Source organism: Tursiops truncatus, chromosome 14 (assembly GCF_011762595.2).
Source record: "Tursiops truncatus isolate mTurTru1 chromosome 14, mTurTru1.mat.Y, whole genome shotgun sequence".
Taxonomy (NCBI): Eukaryota; Metazoa; Chordata; class Mammalia; order Artiodactyla; family Delphinidae; genus Tursiops; species Tursiops truncatus.
This window is the reverse complement of record NC_047047.1, coordinates 25,611,314-25,633,548: the sequence shown is the minus strand read 5'-3', so window position 1 is coordinate 25,633,548 and position 22,235 is coordinate 25,611,314. Positions and strand designations below refer to the sequence as shown.

General features: G+C 49.6%; 1 protein-coding gene across 11 annotated transcripts in view; it reads left to right on the top strand.

Moving 5' to 3' along the window:
• The window catches only part of TET3 (tet methylcytosine dioxygenase 3), a 117,771-nt gene extending 99,224 nt beyond the window's left edge, over positions 1–18,547 (top strand). For 10 of the 11 annotated variants that reach the window (XM_033838168.2, XM_033838169.2, XM_033838170.1 and 7 more), the window contains 6 exons: positions 6,699–6,907; positions 8,296–8,446; positions 11,040–11,129; positions 11,644–11,781; positions 15,365–15,701; positions 16,330–18,547. In XM_033838168.2, the coding sequence (XP_033694059.1) occupies positions 6,699–6,907; positions 8,296–8,446; positions 11,040–11,129; positions 11,644–11,781; positions 15,365–15,701; positions 16,330–18,134 (2,730 nt within the window). In that variant the 3' untranslated portion in view covers positions 18,135–18,547. The remainder of the gene's footprint in view (positions 1–6,698; positions 6,908–8,295; positions 8,447–11,039; positions 11,130–11,643; positions 11,782–15,364; positions 15,702–16,329) is intronic. The other variant, XM_033838172.2, reaches the window with a different exon arrangement.
• Positions 18,548–22,235: the final 3,688 nt, after the last annotated feature.

Genomic DNA, 22,235 nt, shown 5'->3' with positions numbered 1-22,235 from the left:
AATACGCATGGAACATAGAAGGCTCCATCCCTGTGTTCAAGCTGCTTATGATGTAGAGACACAGGAAGTAAGATCATGGAGACTTGAATAATCGAGCTTTAACACTGAGAGGCAGACTTGGTGCTGTAGAGTTCAGGGGCAAAAGGGACATGACTGGCAGGAGGAGTGTTCAGGCAGTTTCCCAGAGAAGGTGGATATGCGTGGGGCCATACTAAATGGGCCAGGAGAAGGTAGCAGCATTCCTGGTGAGGAGAATCATGTTGACAAAGGCAAAAAGGCTGGGTGAACATACACACGGCTCACTTTGGGTGAGGGATGGTGGTAAGATGACCTTTGTCATCCTCTGTCTGTCTGCACACATGCCTGTTTTTATCTGGTCTGTACCACATGCCTTTGCACCTTTATGTTTAACGAAAATAAAAGGTGTCTGAACCTGAACTACCACATATCCGTTTGTAGCCGTTTTCAGACAGTGAAGAATTATCTGGAAAAATTTGGAATACTTAAGAGTATTCACAGGTATGTAGAAGCATGTTGTCCCCACCCTTGTGAAAGACGGTCATTACAGTGGGAGGTTGACTGTGTCTGCGGCTGAGCAGGGTGGGGTGTTACCCCCCAGAGAACCTGTCAGAGAAATGGCATTGTCCCTCTCTCCTGCTAATTCAGGCAGTTGTTGAGGAATTCCAAAGTCTTGGGCAAGAAACTGAAGACCCTTGGGGCGCAGGTAGAGAGAGGGACTTCTCGGCTTCAGAAACAGCACCTTAAAGAAAGAAAACACCTGGCTATGTGGATGGTGTTGAGGATGAGAACATGCATTTCCAGTCCCCGGACACCCATGGTCAAGCTTTAGCTCTTGACCAGCACTTGTATGTCTCTGCTGAGGGCTGAGGAGGAAGTTGCCCAGGTAAAGCGTGAGATCAGTTTCTGGGGCTGTGAGAGGAAAGCAGAATGATGGGGGAGGAACTTGGTCCTCAGAACTTTGGTCCTCCAGAGTCTGTGGACAAATGCCCAGAGCGGGACACATGTAGCACAGTGCTTTGTCCAAAGGTTGGAATAACTTGTGGGTATCACCAAGTCTGGTGGGGGATGCCAGCTTTGAAAGAAAAGCTTAGAAGGGAATACATAGTGACAGAGAGGTGAGGAAATTCTGTATCTGACGAGTGAAGATAAAAGGAGAGAGGAAAGAAAATTTTTTTATGAGAAGAGTGGTAGATCATAGAACTGTTACAGTGGCAAGAAAAAGGCCGTGCTGAGTTGTGGGGTTTTTTTTTTCCCTCTTTTATAACCATCTCTCATAGTGTGGTGGACTTCTCTTATTTTTTGCCTACACAGCCACCAAATACCCTATGTATTTTGGTTGTAGAGCTCATCTAGAGTTCCACCTCCTTGGAAGTTAGAGGAGAGGCAGGTGTTCCCTTTCCCTGCCCCCCACCCCTGGGGAAGTGACCCACAAATGCTAAGAAGGACAGATTATCCTTGGTGGCGGCATGGCATCAAGAGCGCAGGAAGTGGTCCCTGGCCACGGGGGACTGGGAGCATCCAGCTGCCTGTGGTGGACAGTGCCTTCTGTGGCTCTCCCCACTTCCCCTGTCCCATGTCTAGAGCCTGGGTCTTCTTTCCAACTGGGGTTCATGTCTGTGTTTGCAGCCTGAACCCCCAACCAATACCTTCATTACAAGCAGTGTACCCGACAAGCTCTAGACTTAACCGGCTAGGATCTTGGGGGACAAAGCTGAGGTGCCTCATGGATGTCCAGCAAATGTGTGTTGAGAGAATGATCTAAGAAGGCAATGGGGACTACCCAGAGAGCCTGCTGGTAGTCTCTGATTTTAAGGTGGCCTGTACAAAGTATGGAAGTCACCAAGCATGGGAGTAAGGGGGTGACCCACGGAGCATTCCAAAGGCTCAGAATAAACAGAGGCAGCCAGAAGCAAACACTGCACATGGGAAAAATGGGCTTTCGGTAGAAGAATCATAGACATACTGCTTCGCCAGCCTGTAAAGGTAACAGGTCAGAAGGCGGATATTTGAAGACCCTTCAGGGGCATGGTAGAATAGACTTGCTGGGGAACCCCAGTAGTTGGAACTAAGTACCGAGGGTGAGAGTTATGGGGGAATAGACTTGAGTTTCTGCCTGGTGCTGTTCTAGGTTCAGCGCTCAGGGAATTCCTGCCCAGAGTCTAGGTGATCTGTTTACAGTTCTGTGATGGCGTGTGAACAGTCTGCGTTGCCGTGCTCGAGTGTTGGTTTGTTCACACCTTACGTTGGCCTTTGACTTTCGCACTTTGTGTATTTCACCCTGCTGGGTTCCTTCCTAGAGTGTGGATAGGGAGCTCCGCTTTGTTATAGCTTTTTTGAGTGTACCCAGAGACCTGTGAGGGTGCCACAGGGCTGTCTGCTCATGCCTAGGCACCTTTATGTGTTTGTCACTTGGGAAACCCAAAGGGCGTGACCTCAATCTCGACTTTGACAGGTCGGGTGTCTCTGTGTGCTCTGAACGTGTGTTGCACATGAGTGCAATTAGTCGATGCACTGCCCAGGCAGTGAGCAGAGGTGGACAGTAGTGTCTCAGAAACCCTAGTACCTACGATGTGTGCAGATGCCCATGAAATGCCCGGCTCAGTCTGCAGTAGGCCAGTCACACAGGGATATGATTAATGGCATGTTCATATATTTACTGAGCCACAAAAACAATTTTATAAATAATGATGTAATCAATGCTTCCACAAAGGGTGAGGGTGGGGGACACCATTATTGCTGTGGCTCAAAACAGGAACTCTTGGCCCAGTTATATGTTTTGTGTAGCATACAAGGTGTCCTTTAAATTTTTGAAGCAAATTCTGATACGTGCTGCATCATGGATGAAACTTAAGGACATTATGCTAAGTGAAATAAAGCCAGTTATTAAAGGACAAATGCTGTATGATTCCACTTCTGTGAGGTACCCAGAGTAGTCAGGTTAATAGAGTCAGAAAGCAGGATGGTTGTTACCATGGGCTGTGGGCAGGGGAGAATGGAGAGTTAGGGTTAAATGGGTGTAGAGTTTCTGTTTGGGAAAATAAAAAGTTCTGGAGATGGAAAAAGTTCTGGTGATACTTTGCACAACAGCGTGAATATACTTAATGCTACTGAGCTGTACACTTAAAATGCTAAATTCTAAGTTACATATATTTTACTACAATTTTAAAAATTGAATTTGGTGTTCCTGTGTTTAAAAGGAGAGATTTCATGTGAAAATCTGGATTTCTGTTTTCTTCTTGCAAAACTGGAAGAGGTAGGTACACTCGGCTGGAGTTCCCACCAGGCAATGGTTGATGGAGAGAGGTCTGGCTTCCCACCCCCACCCCCACCCCCAACTCTTCAGTTGTACATCTGGCCTGCTTTCCTTATTGGTATTTCCTGCCTGGTGGCTCTCTCAGCATCTCCCTGCACTGACGTACTCATGACCAAGTCTGTCTCCAGCCCAGACATCTCCTGAGCGCCACACCCATTCTGTTGGGGCTGCTTAGAATAGCCACTCCAGTGTTCCAGAGTGCCTCTGGCCTCAGCATGCTCCCTGCTAACCTGCCAGGAAACACGGCCCACACTCACCCACTTTTCTGCGCCACGAAACGTGGAAGTGATTTAAGACTTTTCCCTGTCCCTCAGCTCCTATAGTCAGGTGGTCCCAAAGTTCCCTTTCTTCTAAAGGTCTCTAGAATCCATTCCTTTTCCTGTTTCATTCCCCCCATTGTTCTAGTTCCGACTTCATCTGTTTTGCTTGTGTTATGTCAGTGGTCTCCCCATTTCACCCCTCTCCCGACTATCTGCGCCCCTTGCTAAAGCATGTAGTTATGTATATAAGTGAGCCCCCTGCTTATAGTCCTTTGTAGAAGCCCCGCCTCGAGTCGTTGTCCCTCCTCCTGCTACTCAGAGCCCTTCCCAGTCTCCCCTCTTCACAGGTCCCCACATCTTATCGAGTCACAGAATTCCCTGGGATTTTGGGGGGAGATTCAGCCACCTCATCCCCCACTCCTGGACCCTTTGCCTTGACACATCTTTGTGTGAGCCAGGACGGTGTTTAGGGAATGAGTGAAGAGGAGAGCAATGCCCAAGGCCTGTGCTTTTTTGTTTTGTTTTGTTTTTATTTTAATTTTTTTTTTGCGGTACGCGGGCCTCTCACTGTTGTGGCCTCTCCCGTTGCGGAGCACAGGCTCCGGACGCACAGGCTTAGTGGCCATGGCTCACGGGCCCAGCCGCTCCGCAGCATGTGTGATCCTCCCAGACCGGGGCATGAACCCATGTCCCCTGCATCGGCAGGCGGACTCCCAACCACTGCGCCACCAGGGAAGCCCGCTTTTTTGTTTTTAAACAGTCTTATTGAGATATAATTCACACACCATACAATTCACTCATTTAAAGTATGTAGTTCAATGGGTTTTGGTATTATTAATTTTTTTAAATTGTGTTAAAATATACATAACATAAAATTTGGCATTTTAACCATTTTTAAGTGTACAATTCAGTGGCATCAATTACATTCACATTGTTATGCAACCATCACCACAGTCTATTTCCAAAACTTTTTCATCGTCCCATACTGAAACTCTATACCCATTAAACAATAACTCCCCAAACCCTCTCTCTCCGCCATCCCAGCCCCTGGTAACCACCATTCTACTTTCTGTCTCTATGAATTTAACACGTACAGGTACCTCACGTAAGTGGAATCATACAGTATTTGTCCTTTTGTGTCTGGCTTGCTTCACTTAGCATAGTGTTCTCAGGGTTCACTCATGTTGTAGCATGAGTCAGACCTTCGTTCCTGTTTAAGGTTGAGTAATATTCCATTGAATGGACGTGCCACATTTTGTTCATCCATTCGTCAGTTGACGGACATTTGGGCTGTTTCTGCCTTTTGGCTATTGCTAGGTAATGCTGCTCTGGCCATGGGGGTACAAGTACCTGTCCAAATCCCTAGTCTCAATTCCCTTGGGTGTATTCTTAGTTGTGCCTGGTTATATTTGTTTAAATTTTTGAGGAACTACCAAAAACTGGTTTCCACAGCATCAAGACCCTTGCTTTTTAACTAAAAACATACAGATATGCACCGTTTTCTCTGCAGATGTTTTAGGACAACATAAAAAATCTCTGAATATGTTTTGGCTTATAATTTTATCTATGTTTTGGGTTGGCCAGAAGGTTCGTTCGGCTTTTTCCGTCAGTTGGCTCTAGTAGCGTTTAGTTTTCTTTAACTTCATTCGAAACAATTGGATTGGATTGTGACAGCTGTCATATCAGAGTGCATTAAAAAAAAAACATCAAAATTGGTGAATTTTTGTGTAGACATTTTAATATTGAAGATGGAAGGAAAAACAACATTTTTGGCATATTATGATTTATTATTTCAAGAAAGGTAAAAACGCAAAAAATGATTTGTGTGGTGTATGGAGAAGGTGGTGTGACTGATCACATGTGTCAAAAGTGGCTTGTGAAGTTCCGTGCAGATTTCTTGCTGGACAGTGCTCCACAGTCGGGTGGACCTGTGGAAGTTGATAGCGAATCAAATCGAGATATTAATTGAGAACAATCAACGTTATACCACGCGGGAGATAGCCGACATACTCAGAATGTCCAAATCAAGCGCTGAAAATCATCTGCACCAGCTTGGTTACGTGAATCGCTTTGATGTTTGGATCCCACGTAAGTTAAGCGAAAAAAACCTTCCTGACCGTATTTCCACGTGCGATTCTCTACTCAAACTTAATGAAAACATTCTGTTTTCAAAACAAATTGTGATGGGCGATGAAAAGTGGATACTGTACAATAATGTGGAATGGAAGAGATCGTGGGGCAAGCGAAGTGAATCACCACCAACCACACCAAAGGCCAGTCTTCATCCAAGGAAGGTGATGTTGTGTATGTGGTGGGATTGGAAGGGAGTCCTCTCTTATGAGCTCCTTCTTGAAAACCAAACGATTAATTCCAAGTACTGCTCCCAATTAGACCGACTGAAAGCAGCGCTTGATTAAAAGCGACCAGAATTAGTTAACAGAAAACGCATAATCTTCCATCCGGGTAATGAAAGACCGCGTGTTTCTTTGATGACCAGGCAAAACCTGTTACAGCTTGGCTGTGAAGTTCTGGTTCATCTGCCATATTCACCAGACATGGCACCTTCGGATTTCCATTTATTTAGGTCTTTACAAAATTCTCTTAATGGAAACAATTTCAGTTCCCTGGAAGACTGTAAAAGGCACCTGGAACAGTTCTTTGCTCAAAAAGAAAAAGTTTCAGGAAGATGGAATTATGAAGTTGCCTGAAAAATGGCAGAAGGTAGTGGAACAAAAGGGTGAATATATGGTTCAATAAAGTTCTTGGTGAAAATAAAAAATGTCTTTTATTTTTACTTAAAACCCGAAGGAACTTTTTGGCCAACTCGATATTCTTATCCCTAAGTCTATATACATCACCAATGACTCAGGTTTTGTAGTAATTGTTTTTTTATTTTGCTATTTAATGTTTTTCTTTCCCTAATTATAATGGTCCTTTAGCCTGTGTGGTTGCTGTCGCCGAGGCGTGACGCCCCTGGTACACTGCCCTAAAGATCTGCGCCCGCAGGTCTGTTGGGCAGAGGTGAGGGGGTGTGGCATCCATGCAGAGGATCATGGGTGCCCGGCTCCTGTGATTCACAGCACCCCCGCCCCACCTCCCTGCAGGTGATCCGCAGGCACACGCTGGAAGAGAAGCTGCTCTGCCTGGTGCGGCACCGGGCAGGCCACCACTGCCAGAATGCCGTGATCGTCATCCTCATCCTGGCCTGGGAGGGCATCCCCCGAAGCCTCGGAGACACCCTCTACCAGGAGCTCACCGATACCCTCCGGAAGTACGGGAACCCCACCAGCCGGAGATGTGGCCTCAACGATGAGTATGTGGACGGTCCCAGTGGGCAGGGGTGGGGCAGTGGGGTCAGGGCCCTGTGTGTCCTGCCAAGTTAGGACTGTGGTGGAAAGAATGCTTATCTGGCCTGGGGTCTGGCCCTGGCTGGGGAGGCTCTCTTGACTCAGCTTAGCTTTGCTTTCCGCCCCAGGTTGACTCTGAGGCTCTAATAGTGGTAACAAGTGTGGAAAAGTGTGAGTGCCCCGCTAATATAAGTCATCAGTGGTACTCACAAGACCTACCCTTATAGGGTCCCCTCCCCCATTTTTTAAATTAAGATATTTTTACTTACAGTAAAATTCATCCTTTGAGGTGTACAGTTTGAAGAATTTGACAGATGTTTACGGTCATGTAGCCACTGCCACAATGAGGATATAGAAGAGTTGCATCACCCCCCAGACTCCACCGTGCCCTTTTATAGCCAGGCGCTTCTCCCCACCCCTGGCAAACACAAATCTTATTTCCTGGGGCTTCCCTGGTGGTGCAGTGGTTGGGAGTCCGCCTGCCGATGCAGGGGACACGGGTTCGTGCCCCGGTCCGGGAGGATCCCACATGCCGCGGAGCGGCTGGGCCCATGAGCCATGGCCCTGGGCCTGTGCGTCCAGACCCTGTGCTCCACAACGGGAGAGGCCACAACAGTGAGAGGCCCGCGTACCGAAGGGGAAAAAAAAAAAAATCTTATTTCCTGTCCCTGTAGGGTTGCCTTTACGAGAATGTCATATGAATGGAACCATACATCATGTAGCCTCCTGAGTCTCGCTTCTTGCCCTGAGCACAGTGTTCTGAGTTTCATCTATGGATGTGTGTATCAGTAGCTCGTTCCTTTTCACCACTGAGCAGTATTCCACTGTGTGGGTGTGTCACGATTTGTTTATTCATTCCCCAGTTGGAGGGCATTTGGGTTGTTTCTGGATTTTATTAAGTGTTGGATGGTAAAGTCAGTGTTCATTGGTTTAAAGGCCTGTCAGCACGTGGGCCTGCAAGAAGCAGGCATGTTCAAACTCTGTGGTTCACATTCTTCCCGTTTGTGTGGTCTGTGTTGGAGCTGGTCAGGATATTAAAGTTAAGGCAAAGTGTAAACGTTATTGGGTTTTTGATTAGATCCTCCCCAGCCATCTCAAACAGCCCGTGTGCTTCTCCCCGCAGCACACTCTCAGACTTCAGGCTCGGGTGGGAGCCAAACAGGCTGCTCGGAGCTGATTCCCTGCCCACAAGGGTAGAGATTTGGGAAAGGAGCTGAGGTCAGGGAAGGATGTCATGGCCGTCACTGGGAGGCCAGTGGATGCCAGGCCTCAACAGGGCCTCCCCCCGAGGAAGGGGGAAAATTCCAGAACTAAAAATGTGCCTCGTATGCCTAACATGTGATATATGTTGCAGCCGTACCTGCGCTTGCCAAGGCAAAGACCCAAATACCTGTGGTGCCTCGTTCTCCTTCGGTTGTTCCTGGAGCATGTACTTCAATGGCTGCAAATATGCTCGGAGCAAGACTCCTCGCAAGTTCCGCCTCGCGGGGGACAACCCCAAAGAGGTGAGCACAGCCCCACAGGGAGCATGAGACCCTCCCACTCACCCTGTTCCACCTACTGCTTTTAATAGTCCCGGTGGGATGTAGGATTAGCACACTGTGACTCAGATGTGTAGAAAATGGAACTTCCTTTCTTTTTTTTGAACTGACCTTATCTTGCAGTGAAATAAGGTATGTGGGGTGTAGTGTGGAGGAATACGATGAGTGAAAAATTAGACTTACCAATTACAGGTACCTCAGACTCTTGCAGTTTAGAAAAGTCTCTTTAAGGTAAATGTTCAGATTCCTTATTAGAACTTGACCCGCTTAAAGGGTTATTTCTCCCCTCCATTCTTCTCAAGACATCTTTCTGGGTGTGACGTGTGGCGCAAAGAGGGGCCACTGGCCCTCAGGCCACCTTCTGGCCGATGCTGGATGTCCCGAGGTGTCCCTCATCCTGCCTGGCTGCTGGGCCCACATCTCTGTGCACTTGTCCAGTTGTCTAGGTTCTTGGTGTCTCCTTGCTGGGGGCCTGGCACGGTCCTCGGGCACTGGTCTGGCATCCACATGGTATGGCCACTAGGCCTGAGGCCTCCTCCCGCCCACCAGAGCTCCTCCCCAACCCAGTGACAGCAGCACAAGGGGCCTCAGGGTCTCCTCTGCAGGCCGAGCTTAGGCTGGGAACCAGAAGCGTCAGGTCAGGTCACCTCCCACTCTGCCACTTCTCTGTTGCCCTGGTTATGAGGGCCATCCCAAGGGGGTCTCCACTTGGAGTCCAGATGCAAAGCAGGCATAGGCCTGAGTGGTCTCTCTGTCATGTCTCCTCCAGCCTCCCTGCCTTCTGCCTCTGCTACTGTGAGAGGGGTACTGGATCCAGGCAATACCTTGATCCCAGCCTCTACCTTCCAAACCTCTCCAAGCTCCTTTTACCAGAAGGGCTTCCCCATTTTCCAGGAGACAGGGACTCTCCTGGGGCACATTTTTTTTTTTACACCACATGTAAATTTCTATGCTCAGACTTCCAAGCTTTGCTTTTCAGAAATAAAAGGAAGCACGTCCAAATTTAGAACCCCTTTTTTCCCCTCAAAGCCCAGCTTTCTGACTATTACACGACCTAGTCTAAGAGTCTGATTTGACACTAGACTTTTACTTATGGCAGTGCCTGGCCTCCCCCAGAAGCAGCAAATGCAGTTGCTTCAATGAATGGAGGAGTCCCAGTGCCACCAGGAACTAGGAATTACCATGAATGAAAATAATGGCTTTAATTTCTCACAAATACTTTCCCTGTTCCATCAGCTACCATTTCCTGTGCACTAAGTGCTGGGTACTCTGCCCAGCACCTCACAGGTGTCTCAGTTAATCTCATGACAGCCTGAGGATCTAGGCCCTGTTACTGCTCCCTTTACACGTGAGGCAAATGGTTTGCCCAGGGCCATGTGACAGTGATGATGAAGTCAGCATTTAAACCCTGGCCTGTGTTTCCCCAGAGCTCACAAGCCTCACCCCCGTGTTGTGCTGGCTTCCGGCCCACTATGCTGGTGGCAGCGTCTGGAAGGCAGCCAGGGAGGTGCAGTGAGGCTGGCTGGCAACTCTGGCCGCCCTGCTGGACAGACAGCTGAGCCATTGGTCTCACCCTTCCATTTCTAATTCTGTGAGTTTGGTACCTTTTTTCTTCCCTCTTCCTCTTCTTTCTTCTCCGTAAACTCTCCATGCCTGTGCTCAAGGCTGGCTAGGAGCCCCCATAGCCCAACTTGTTACCCTCAGAGAGCCAGAGAGAGGCTGCAGATACCTTAAACTCTCTGCCAGTCTGAGGGCTGCTGCTCTGTCGAGGGCAGCGCTATCCAGTAGAACGTTCTGTGATGATGGAAATGTTCTCTGTAGAAAACACAGCCACGGGAGCCACATGTAGCCACTGAGCATTTGAAACGTGGCCAGTGCAGTGGAGGGGCTGAATTTTTTAAAATTTTTAAATTTAAAAAAATTAATTGAAACTTCTTAATTTAAAAAAAAAATTTATTTAATTTTAATTAAAATGAATTTATATTTCAATAGCCACACATGGCTTGTGGCTAAACACATGAGATGATGCGGGTCTAAAGGACAGAACATTGTGGTCTGGCCGTGTACCTGGCTGGTGATGGGCGCTGGGCCTAGCTGGCTGTGGGATTTCTAGCACGGGCCTCACCCACCTCTCCCTGCCTTTATTTACCTGTCTGGACCACTGCAAGAAGGACCCACGCCTGCCGCTCGTGCTTGTACATGCCTGCCATCCCGCACCTCTGACCAAGGGTGTTGAGCAAGTGCTTAGCAAAAGCAGGAACCTGTTCTAGGTGTTCTGAGCAGCACTGGGCTGGAGCCTGGCAGAACAGGTGCTTAGTAGTCAGGGTGACCAGACCCTCAGGCAGTGTCTTTCCTGGTGAGCTTCAGCGTCTCCAGCATTAAAACAGACCTGGCACCCCTCCCAGAGGGAACACCATAAAGATACCTGATAGCACCTTACTTCCTGCCTTCCCAGTGGCACCCCGGCAGTGGTTCTAGAATGGAGGTCAATTTCCCATGTGCAGAGTTTGCCAGGCAGGGCTGCCCTGGAGGTGTGTGACTGTTCTTCTGTCCACAGGAAGAAGTGCTCCGGAAGAGTTTCCAGGACCTGGCCACCGAAGTTGCTCCCCTGTATAAGCGGCTGGCCCCCCAGGCCTATCAGAACCAGGTACTGAGTCTTGGGCTGTTCTGTGCCCACATGTCACCCACATCTCTGCCCAGGCTCCCTGAAGTGGGGGAACAGCGGAGTGGGTTCCTTACGGGAAAAGCCCAGCCAGAGCTAGAGCAGTGATCTTTGTTAAGGTCTTTGTTAAGATCCCTTGTTTACACCAAGCCGACCACATCCCAGGCTGTCTCTCCTGTATCCTTGGTCTTTGTCTCTCTCCCCTTAATAATCCTCCACCTCCTCTGCTCTGGTTTCTACTGGGGAGGCTTGAGTTTCTCTCACCTGTCACTGCTGCACCCCATAGACGAGGTGAGAGGGACTTGAGATAACCCAGAAGAAAGTAACCCCTTATAGGGACTTCAGCCAGAAAACCTCCCTCCTACAGCCCAAGTACAAGATGGCTGTGGTCCTTAACCTCCTTCCTCCCTCCTTCCCTCTAAGACCTGGCCTCCCCCATGCCGAATCAGGGCCACTCACCTCAGGTCACTCGAGCAGCTGTCCTTGGCCATCCACACAGGTGACCAATGAGGAAATAGCGATTGACTGCCGCCTGGGGCTGAAGGAAGGGCGGCCCTTCTCAGGGGTCACGGCCTGCATGGACTTCTGTGCCCACGCCCACAAGGACCAGCATAACCTCTACAACGGGTGCACGGTGGTAAGGAAGCCTGTGACCTGTCACAGCCCCACCTGAGAGACGATCCTGGGAGGGCGCACACCTGTTCTCTGCAGATAGGTGGGCTCAAGGCAGGGAGGGTCCCTGCCAGACTACCTGCTCCTGCCCACTTCTCTGGGAAATGCAGGGGCAAGGCTGGCTTGGGTGCTGCAGAATGCAGCCTCTTGGGCACCCAGTGTCTCCCAGTTCTCTAAAGTGTGCTCCAGGTCTCTCTGAGCACTAGGATTTAAGTCCAAACAACCTTTTGATTCATGCATTGAGCAAATGTTTATTGTGCCTCAGGTACTGCTCTAGATGCCGGGGAATAAACCGGACAGAGTGCTGCCTAAAAATGTGATATAATGTCCAGTAGCAAGGAAGGCTGTGAGGAGAAGATGAAGTAGGGTAAGGGATGAAATGACAGCACATGCTATTTTAGATGACATGGAGAGAGGCCTGTATGAGGAGGGGCACCTGAGCAGAGATGCGGAAGTAAGGGACTGAATGCGTGAGGGTGGGGTGCTCCAGGCAGAAGGACCAGCGCAGGCAAAGGCTCGGAGGAGTGAGATTAGAGGGGCAGGCAGGGGTGAGGTCACAGGGAGCATGGGAGGCTGGGAGGGCTGTGGGTTGTGCTCTAAGTGTGATGGGAAGCCCTGAGATCTCATTTATAAAGTCAGAAGCACTCTCTTGCTCCTGCAGATGGAGAATAAAATATGTTGGGGTAGGGGTGGGTGGGGGAGAATCAGAGCAAGCAGGCCAGGTAGGAGGCTGGGACACTTGTCCAGGCCAGAGGTGACAGGGCTTGGGCAGGAGTGAGGGTGGGGTGTGGGGAGTACTTGGACAGGTTGTGGGTTGATTTTGAAGGCGTAGCTGAGAGTAACTGCCGTTGGGGTGGACCTAGGATGTGTGAGTTGCTTGAGCAACTAGGCAAGTGTTGGTGTTTACTGAGATGTAGAATACCAGGAGAGACCAGTTTTGGGGTGAAAAACAATAATTCTATTTTGAGATGCCTGCTGGATGTCCAGGTGGAGATGTAGAGTAGGCAGGGGAGAGGGAGGGTCTGGAGAAATGAATTTGAGACTGGGGAGCACTGAGTTCATAGCCAGTGGAGAGCACTGAGTTTATAGTTAGGGCCATGAGCCTGGATGCTGGCCCCAGAAGAGTGAGTGCAGATGGAAAAGAGAGGAGGTTTGGGCTTGGGTGGGGGCACCCTGGAAGGGGTAATGTGGCTGTCTTCTCTGCTTTTTAACTAGGTCCTAGGAGACAGGGCTCCCAGGGGGGCTGTGGAAGAGGCAAGGGCACGGGCATATTCAACTGAAAGGGGGCTCCCAGAGTCGGTATAGCTTGTATCCCCAAGGGGATGAATGGCCCAACCCTAGGATTTCATTTCTCCACCTTGTCCTCCTTTTCCATGTCCAAGACTGAGAAGCAAGATGGGGCAGGCTTCTGTCTACACTGTATTGTGAGGGTTTCTAGCTAAAATACAGAGAAAGAAGGAGGGGCCCTCCAGGATTAGGAGAGGGGGCAAGGAAGGAGGGTGGGGCACCAAGAGGTAGGAGCACAGTGAGGTTATTTGGATCCCAGAGCTTCCGGAGTTTGGAGTGAAAAATAAGTTTTTTCCAAAAGTGAATAATATTTTTTGTTCTAATTAAACAATTATTTATTGTAAAAAATAATTTTAATACTACGAGCAAGTATAAAGCAAAAACGCCTGTTATCTCATAGGTAACCTGTGTTAGCATCGTGATGGCCGTCCATTCAGACACCTGAATGTGTGTGTGTGCACAGTTGTATACATCTTACACACTATGTGTATGTGCTGTTCCATGATCTTGCTTTTCTGAACCCAAGAATATGTGGTGGACAGCTTGCTGGTCAGTGGATATAGGCAGCACGTTCTAAGGCTGTGTGTGTGGCTGTGCCGCCACTTATCGACCAGTCTCCTGTGGATGGCAGTCAGTGCTTTTGGACTCCTCTAGAGACCACAGGGAGGGCGTCCTCAGCACAGCTTTGTGCAGTGGCCCCAGGATGAGGACACTTACAGCCCTGGAGTCCTCATTTGGCAGCTCACTGGGCAGCAGCAGGGTTTGTCAGGAGGCAGAGAGGGGAGAGAATAGCCCAGAGCTTTCCTGGGGATTTCGTGGAAAGGAATGGGCAAGGTAGGATAAGTAAGCTGAATAAGTTGAGGGTGGAGAGTTTGAATAATTTCTGCGGGCTCTGGGCTATAGAGGTGGTCCCTAGTTGTCAATACCTAGCCCTGGGGTGATTTAAGGCAGAGAGAATATTTGCCTGGTGTGTGAGAGTTTTATAAAGGAGATGGTTGGGGGTGGGAACTCTGGGTTGGTTGGTTTGTGTATCAGAGTTGCACTGGCAGGGGATCATTTGCTATCTATAGGAATTAGCTAGTCTTAGGGGAGGGACGGTCCCTCCAGGATCAAGGCCCCAAATGCCAGAACATCAGGAATACAGAGAATAAAATATAGTCAATATAAGAGTAAAACGTAAATGAGAAAAAAAATCAATCAAATCTTATTAATAATCAGAGAAACACATACCAACGACGAGGTACATTTTGATAACAGGCGAAAGTTTTAAAGAAATTAATAGCAAAAGTATCAGCAAAAGTATAGGAAAATTGAAACTCATTCTGCCAGGGTAAGTGAAACACTGACGTTCATCATTTTGGAGCGCAGTTTGGCAATATGTGGCAGTTCTCCCTTACGGCTTTTATTCTAAGGAATTAAGTATCTTAGAAAATCCAGTGAAAAGGATGAAAGTATTATTTATGATAGGGAAACAGGTTTAAGTGGTCATGAGGGATTAGTTAAATTAACACATTGATACAGTGGAATAATATTGTGTGGCTCTTAAATCATATTGGGGAAGCATACTTAACATGTAAGAAAATATACTGTGTTAAGAAAAAAAAGTTATTCTAAAACTGTATGCATAATATAAATGATCCTATTTAATTATTAAAAAGTGAGTGTGTTCTTAATAACATTAAATAAATAACATTAAAGTCTAAAAAAAAAAAAGTGAGTGTGTATATGACCAAGTATATGCAAGGGTTGTTTCTAGTTGGTGGGATTATGGAGATAATTTTTATGTCCTTTGTGCTGGCCTAAATTTTCTACAACCAGCATATATAATTTTCAATTTTAAGGGCAAAAGGAGGCTGAGTGTTGAAGGCAAGGAGGGTAATGGTGGAAGGTCCGAGATCTGTGGGCTGACATGTAATGGCAATGATGGCAGTGGAGGGCAGAGCACATCTCCCAGTCGTGACCTGGCCCCTTTCTGGCCTTGTGACCCTGAGCCGGTCATCTTATCCCCCCAGAGCCTTGTTAGACGAAGTGAACGGATGTGCTTTGAAAACTGTCGAGCAGACTCTAAATGCTGGTGATACCGTTACTCTGTAAAGCTAGACAAATGCGCTTTTTAGATGCTCCGGAAAGTAATAGTGGATAGCTGGGGCTGGGACGGCGTGGGGAAGGGGCGGCCTTGTGTGCGGGACGCTCAGCCCCTCCCGCGCAGTGTCTGGCTACCCCAAGCCCAAGCACCCTCCCCGTCTCTATGTTTGGGGCAGGTCTGCACCCTGACCAAGGAAGACAATCGCTGCGTGGGCAAGATTCCCGAGGATGAGCAGCTGCACGTACTCCCCTTGTACAAGATGGCCAACACGGATGAGTTTGGCAGTGAGGAGAACCAGAACGCCAAGGTGGGCAGCGGGGCCATCCAGGTGCTCACCGCCTTCCCCCGCGAGGTCCGGCGCCTGCCGGAGCCCGCCAAGTCCTGCCGCCAGCGGCAGCTGGAAGCCAGGAAGGCGGCAGCCGAGAAGAAGAAGGTTCAGAAGGAGAAGCTGAGCACTCCTGAGAAGATCAAGCAGGAGGCCCTGGAGCTGGCTGGCATCCCCACTGACCCAGGTGTGTGGGGAGAGGGTGCCCGGCGGGGGTGGCACGGGCACTGTTGGGTGGGGGGCCCTGGACGGCTCCCTTACCACCACTCTTCCTGCCTTGAGGTAGAATTCCATACAGAAAAGTACTGGGGTCTCTCAGCCACCTGGACCATCAATTGTCTTAATTTTGTCAGTCAGCGCCATAGCTGCAGCAGCCCCGGGAAACCAGGCCAGATGGGAGGCACCTGGGAGCCAAATGAAGGCGGTCTCCCTGTCTTCCCAGAGGGCAGCTGGGCGTCCCCCCGGCTCACCGGCTCTCCTCACTGCGGAAAGTACCGAGGCGGCAGGCGTGTGGTCTGCAGCAGGGTTTTCGGGTGTGGGGCGGCCCTCGTCCCTGCAGTGGCTGGCACGAGGGGGCTTCAGTGAGGCCGGGTTGAGTTCGCTAGAGTCGGGAAGAATGACAACACCGGAGCCCTGGGCGCTGCCGGCTGCTCTTCTGGGGCTTCCGTGGGGCCGGGCCACGCTGCGCTGCACTGGGAGCAAGTCCAGCCTCACTCGTCTCGCCCGCCCAGCAGAGGAAACCTCTTGGCAAGAGGGAGCGTCCGTCTCTGTGCTTCTCTGTGCTTCTTCTCTGTCTTGCCTCCTGTCTTCCTCAGGCCTGTCTCTGAAGGGTGGATTGTCCCGGCAAAGCCTGAAGCCCTCCCTCAAGGTGGAGCCACAGAACCACTTCAGCTCCTTCAAGTACAGCGGCAACGCAGTGGTGGAGAGCTACTCGGTGCTGGGCAGTTGCCGGCCCTCCGACCCGTACAGCGTGAACAGCGTGTACTCCTACCACTCCTACTATGCACAGCCCGGCCTGGCCTCCGTCAACGGCTTCCACTCCAAGTACGCGCTTCCATCATTTGGCTACTATGGCTTTCCATCCAGTAACCCCGTCTTCCCCTCTCAGTTCCTGGGTCCTAGCACCTGGGGGCACAGTGGCAGCAACAGCAGTTTTGAGAAGAAGCCAGACCTCCACGCTCTGCACAACAGCCTGAGCCCAGCCTACGGTGGTGCTGAGTTTGCCGAGCTGCCTGGCCAGGCTGTTCCCACAGACACCCACCACCCTGCTCCACACCACCAGCAGCCTGCTTACCCAGGCCCCAAGGAGTACCTGCTTCCAAAGGCCCCCCAGCTCCACCCAGTGTCCAGGGACCCCTCTCCCTTTGTACAGAGCTCCAGTTGCTACAACAGATCCATCAAGCAAGAGCCAGTAGATCCACTGGTCCACACCGAATCTGTACCCAGAGAGCCCGGCAAGATGGGCAAAATGCCTTTGCCTGAGGCGTCTCAGAATGGGGGACCCAATCACCTATGGGGACAGTACTCAGGAGGCCTGAGCGTGTCCCCCAAGAGGACTCACAGTGTGGGTGGCAGCTGGGGTGTGTTCCCTCCTGCAGAGAGCCCTGCTGTTGTCCCCGATAAGCTTGGTTCTTTGGGGGCTGGCTGCCTGGCCCCTTCCCACTTCCCAGATGGACAGCATCAGTGGGGGTTATTCCCTGGCGAGGGACAGCAGCCAGCCCCGCAGCCCGGAGGACGGCTGCGGGGCAAGCCGTGGAGCCACTGCAAGTTTGCGAACAGCGCCTCGGCCTTGGCTGGGCCCAGCCTAACTGAGAAGCCATGGGCGGTAGGAGCCGGGGATTTCAACTCTGCCCTGAAAGGTGGTCCCAGATTCCAAGACAAGCTGTGGAGCCCCCTGAAAGGGGAGGAGGGAAGGATTCCAACCCCGGGGGTGAGCCAGCTGGACAAAGCCTGGCAGTCCTTTGGCATGCCCCTGGGCCCCACTGAGAAGCTATTTGGGGCCCTGAAGACCGAGGAGAAGCTGTGGGATCCCTTCGGCCTGGAGGAGGGGACGGCGGAGGAGCCCCCCAGCAAGGGCACAGTCAAGGAGGAGAAGGGCGGCGGAGGCGGCGGCGCTGCTGGGGCAGAGGAGGCAGAGGAGGAGCTGTGGTCCGACAGTGAACACAACTTCCTGGACGAGAATATCGGCGGCGTGGCCGTGGCCCCCGCTCACGGCTCCATCCTCATCGAGTGTGCCCGGCGGGAGCTGCACGCCACCACACCCCTCAAGAAACCCAACCGCTGCCACCCCACCCGCATTTCGCTGGTCTTCTACCAGCACAAGAACCTCAACCAGCCCAATCACGGGCTGGCCCTCTGGGAGGCCAAGATGAAGCAGCTGGCCGAGAGGGCGCGGGCGAGACAGGAGGAGGCCGCCCGGCTGGGCCTGGGCCAGCAGGAGGCCAAGCTGTATGGGAAGAAGCGCAAGTGGGGGGGTGCCATGGTCCCCGAGCCCCAACATAAGGAAAAGAAGGGGCTTGTCCCCACCCGGCAGGCGCTGGCCGTGCCCACGGACTCAGCAGTCACCGTGTCCTCGTACGCCTACACGAAGGTCACGGGCCCCTACAGCCGCTGGATCTAGGCGCCAGGGTGCCAGGGAGCCAGCGTACCTCAGCGTCGGGCCAGGCCCGAGCTGCCTCTGTGGTGCTTTCGCCCTCACACCTGGGGGCGGGTTGGGGGTGCAGAAGTCTTTTTATCTATATATACATATATAGATACGCATATATATGTATTTATGGTCCAAACCTCAGAACTGACCCGCCCCTCCCTTCCCCCCAATTCCCCAGCACTTTGAAGAAGAAACTACGGCTGTCGGGTGATTTTTTCGTGATCTTAATATTTATATTTCCACGTTGGTTTTTTTCCTCCCTTGTTTGGGGGGACCTTTTATTTTCTCTTGTTTTTAAAACTCTATCCTTGTATATCACAATAATGGAAAGAAAGTTTATAGTGTCCTTTCACAAAGGAGTAGTTTTAAATTCCATTTAAAATGTGTATTTATTGGATTTTTTTAAAAGTGACAATTGTAATGGTAAAGGATCGGCAGGAAAGGCCAGAAGCACTCATTCCTGCCCAGTTGTGCTGGGCCTGGTGAGCCTGGCCCTCTTGGGAGCTGACAAGGTTCTCTCAGCCATCGGCCCCTCATGAGCCAAGTGCAGGTTGTAGCCACCCACTGCATCCCTCCTGACAGACATGCCTTCCCTTCAGGGGAGGGAGCCCTCAGGACAGCTTCTGTCCTCTCCGGTAGGATGGGAGAATCTGTAGGAAAACAGCTGGGGTCCCTTTTCCAGTCCCCGGCTTGGAGTCGGGGATGGGGGCAGGTGCACCCCAGGCCAGGCGCCTGAGATGCTGGCATAGATTTTCCCAGAAACCAGGTTGGAAGTAGACAGCTTCAAGCTTGCTAGTCTCCACACTGAATCCTCTCTGTCCCTTAGCTATCAAGTCACGTGATACCGTGGTCCCCTCGGCAGCACCTCGGGATGGCGCTGGAATCCAGAGGCTCTCAGGAGCCTCTTCCGCCGAGCTGACTAGCCAACGAATACTGGCCGAAGGAATTCGTCTTAGTGGCAGATTTTTGTTTTAAAAAATGCCCCAAAGTCTGTGCTGATACCGAAAAGGGCTACTGTATCTTTAAAAACAGGAAGTTGAACCCAAGCTGTGAAAAGCCAGCGGTGCTGTAGTGTTGTGCTGGGACTTCCTTGACTCGGGCAGGCTGTGTCTGCAGGAGCTCCGCACAGCAGTGTGACAGCAGTAACGCATCTCCTTATCCCTGGATTTCACATCGGACAATGGTGCATGCCTCATACCTGAGCCCACCCCCTCCATGCTATCATCTGGGGAGTGGGGCCTACACTTAATGATTTTAAAATGCAAGAGTCAAACGTTTTCAGCAGGTCGCTATGATTGTCCTCCCTAATTGGTGCCATTTCTCTATTTGGTCATTTTCTCCTTTCCTTCCTCCCCTCTCCACCCACTCGAACATGCCCGTTCTAAAATTCTGGTGCATTCATTCAGTTCTTTGAAATGAGAATGTGGTGCTTAATTTTTTCAACATCGTTGAGAGAGGTTGGGCCTGACCGGTGGAAGCAACATGCGTTGACAGCAAGTCAGACTTCTTGGAGTGTCTGTTTTTCCTGTGGTATTAGCAGAAATTATATCCAGCTACCCATGTGGATGTGTGTGGTGAGTGGGAGGCTTCGTAAGGACACAGAGGGGAATGTGGCCCCACAGTGAATGACAGCCAAGCCCTGAGATAAACATCAGATATTTATTGAGCAGTTTTATTCAGATGTGGGTCTTCATAAAATGAGTTTAACAATCAGATGATGATGCTAAAGGCAAGTTCCTGAGCTTCCAGGTGCCTTGTGTAAGAGCTGAGAATTGACCCGCTGGGTGTTTACTGTAACTGTTCCAGAAGCACTGGCGGAGAGTCGCTGTGAGATGTCCTGAGCATTTATGTGGTCTGGTTTTAACTGTAAATAGTGAAAAAAAAAATTTTTTTAAGCACTTTTGCCTAGATTTAAACAGCAACTTGAAAAAAAGTATGTTTTAACATGTAATTGTGGGAGAAATTGTAAATAGTAGCTGAATATTTAACGTGCTTTGTCTATCCTTCACTTTTACCATATTCTGTAAAGTTGCATTTATTTTACAGGACAAAAATGAAATATTATTGCTTTTGAAATAAATACCCAAGAGCTTATCAGGATTTCGAATTATTCAGAACTCAGATTTATAGGAAAACCTCTGACCTTCAGTTTGACAAGCTAAAGGAAGCAGAGTCTTTAATGAGCATGCTGATTTTCTAGTTTTGAGGAAAAGTTGGGTCCTTTAAATGCTATTTTGCTTATCGCATCAGTACTTTTATGCAGGTCTCATTTGACTCCGTGCTTAGGTAGATGCGGGGGTGCCTTGAAAACTTCATTTTAAATTATCTTAAGCAAGAAATACAATATTTTACAAAACATTTGGAGAATGTGACCGTCTGTATGACCCGGGAAAGCCCCAGGTTGGCTGTTGGTTTGGAAGGTCCTGAGTGTAACCCAGGTGATTCTGATGCTTGGCATGTATGAATCTCCTTGATGTGTGTTAAATAGACTCTTCCCCTCATCCCCCTTTGGTAGCAAAGCCATTAGATGAAAGAAGAAACCAATACAAGCTAAAAGCATGTGATGTCTGTCCCCCCAGCCCAAACAGCCTTCGGTTCATAAATTCTAGATCAGCAAATAGACTGCTGAGAAGCGAGTCAAGAGGCAGTCTCCATTGGACGTCCCCATGCCCTTCAGAACGGTGTTTCAGAAATTAGGTGGTGCTGTTGCCATGCTCAAGCCCATGCTGATTTTTACACACTACATGTATAACCTACCTCAAATCTCAGTCATTAAATTAGCATGCTTTAGACGTATGTTTAAAAAGTAACTATGCACAGCTCTTTATCGCCCCCCCCCTTGCTGCTGAAGGTTTCTTAAAGAGAAAAATCAAATTTTTATTTTTTACTGGCACTATCATTTTTTAAGTCCTAAAGATGATTAACAGACATTTTTATCATGAGAAGAAAAATAAAGCCATTGCAACTAAAGAACCTAACAACATGATCAAGTTTTAATAATAGTATAGCAGCGGAAATGATGGAGTCTTAAGAGTCATCCCCCAGTGTGCCCTGTCCACAGACGCCATCCACATGCAGTGCAGACATTTGGTTCTTCTTTTCTTCTGTTTTCCCTGCCTTTTGCTTGCAAGGAAAGTACTTGCAAAGTTTTGTGCTAAGAGGTTTTTAAAATAAAAATCGCTTTGCGGCAGGTTCTCGCAAAATAACTGGTGCTAGCTCAAGAAACCGTTATCTAACCATCAGAAATCTTGAGTAAGGTGTTTCATGGATTTTAAGGTTTCTTGTTTTTGTTGTTGTTTGGTGTGTTTTTTGGCAGGGCCTAGGTTTCCCACGCTTTGGCTTCGTGGGTACTGCTTTGCTGTCTCACTGAGATGACAGGTATGCATGGAAAGAGATCATACCCACCCCTCTTGGTCCTTTCACCAGCCTCTTTTGGAAACAGTAGTTTGCAGAACAAGGGACTTTTAAAGTGCTAAAGTAAGGAAAGAAAGAGCAGATCTTAATTGCTTTGTACCAGACAGCAGTGGGTGTGCGAGGACGGGTGACAGTGAGTAAGTAGATGGTAACCTGATTCCACTGAGAGAACCCGGCCAGGCTTCATGAAGTTAACCACCGCCAGATCTCACACCAAGGCAGTGCTGTGGAAAATTAAAATGATAGCCCTGACGTGCCTCAACCAATCTCTCTTTCCTTTTGTTACTGAAGTGTGTTTTATGGACTAGGAAGCATTTTTATGAATTGAAATAGTATAAATAAAATGGTGCTATGGTGTTTTAATGTGACTGTCCCTGATCCTGTCCTGCTGAGGTGCTATCAAGGTTCTGAAACCACAACCAACCAAAAACAAGGTGGGCTCCAGTCTCTCTTGGCTTCTCCCCCCCCTCCCCCCTTTTGGTGCTGTCTCCTTAGACCTCTGTTTACGTGCTAGAACCTGCTCTGAGCAGTTTTTCTGTTTTGTTTTATTCTTCCCTTGCTGGCCAAATAGAAAGGCAAGTCTCGAAGGCGGCCAGCCCCCTTACTACGACAGGGGAATGGGCCTTCCTGGCTTGGAGGTGGCGGGGCGCTCTCGTTTCA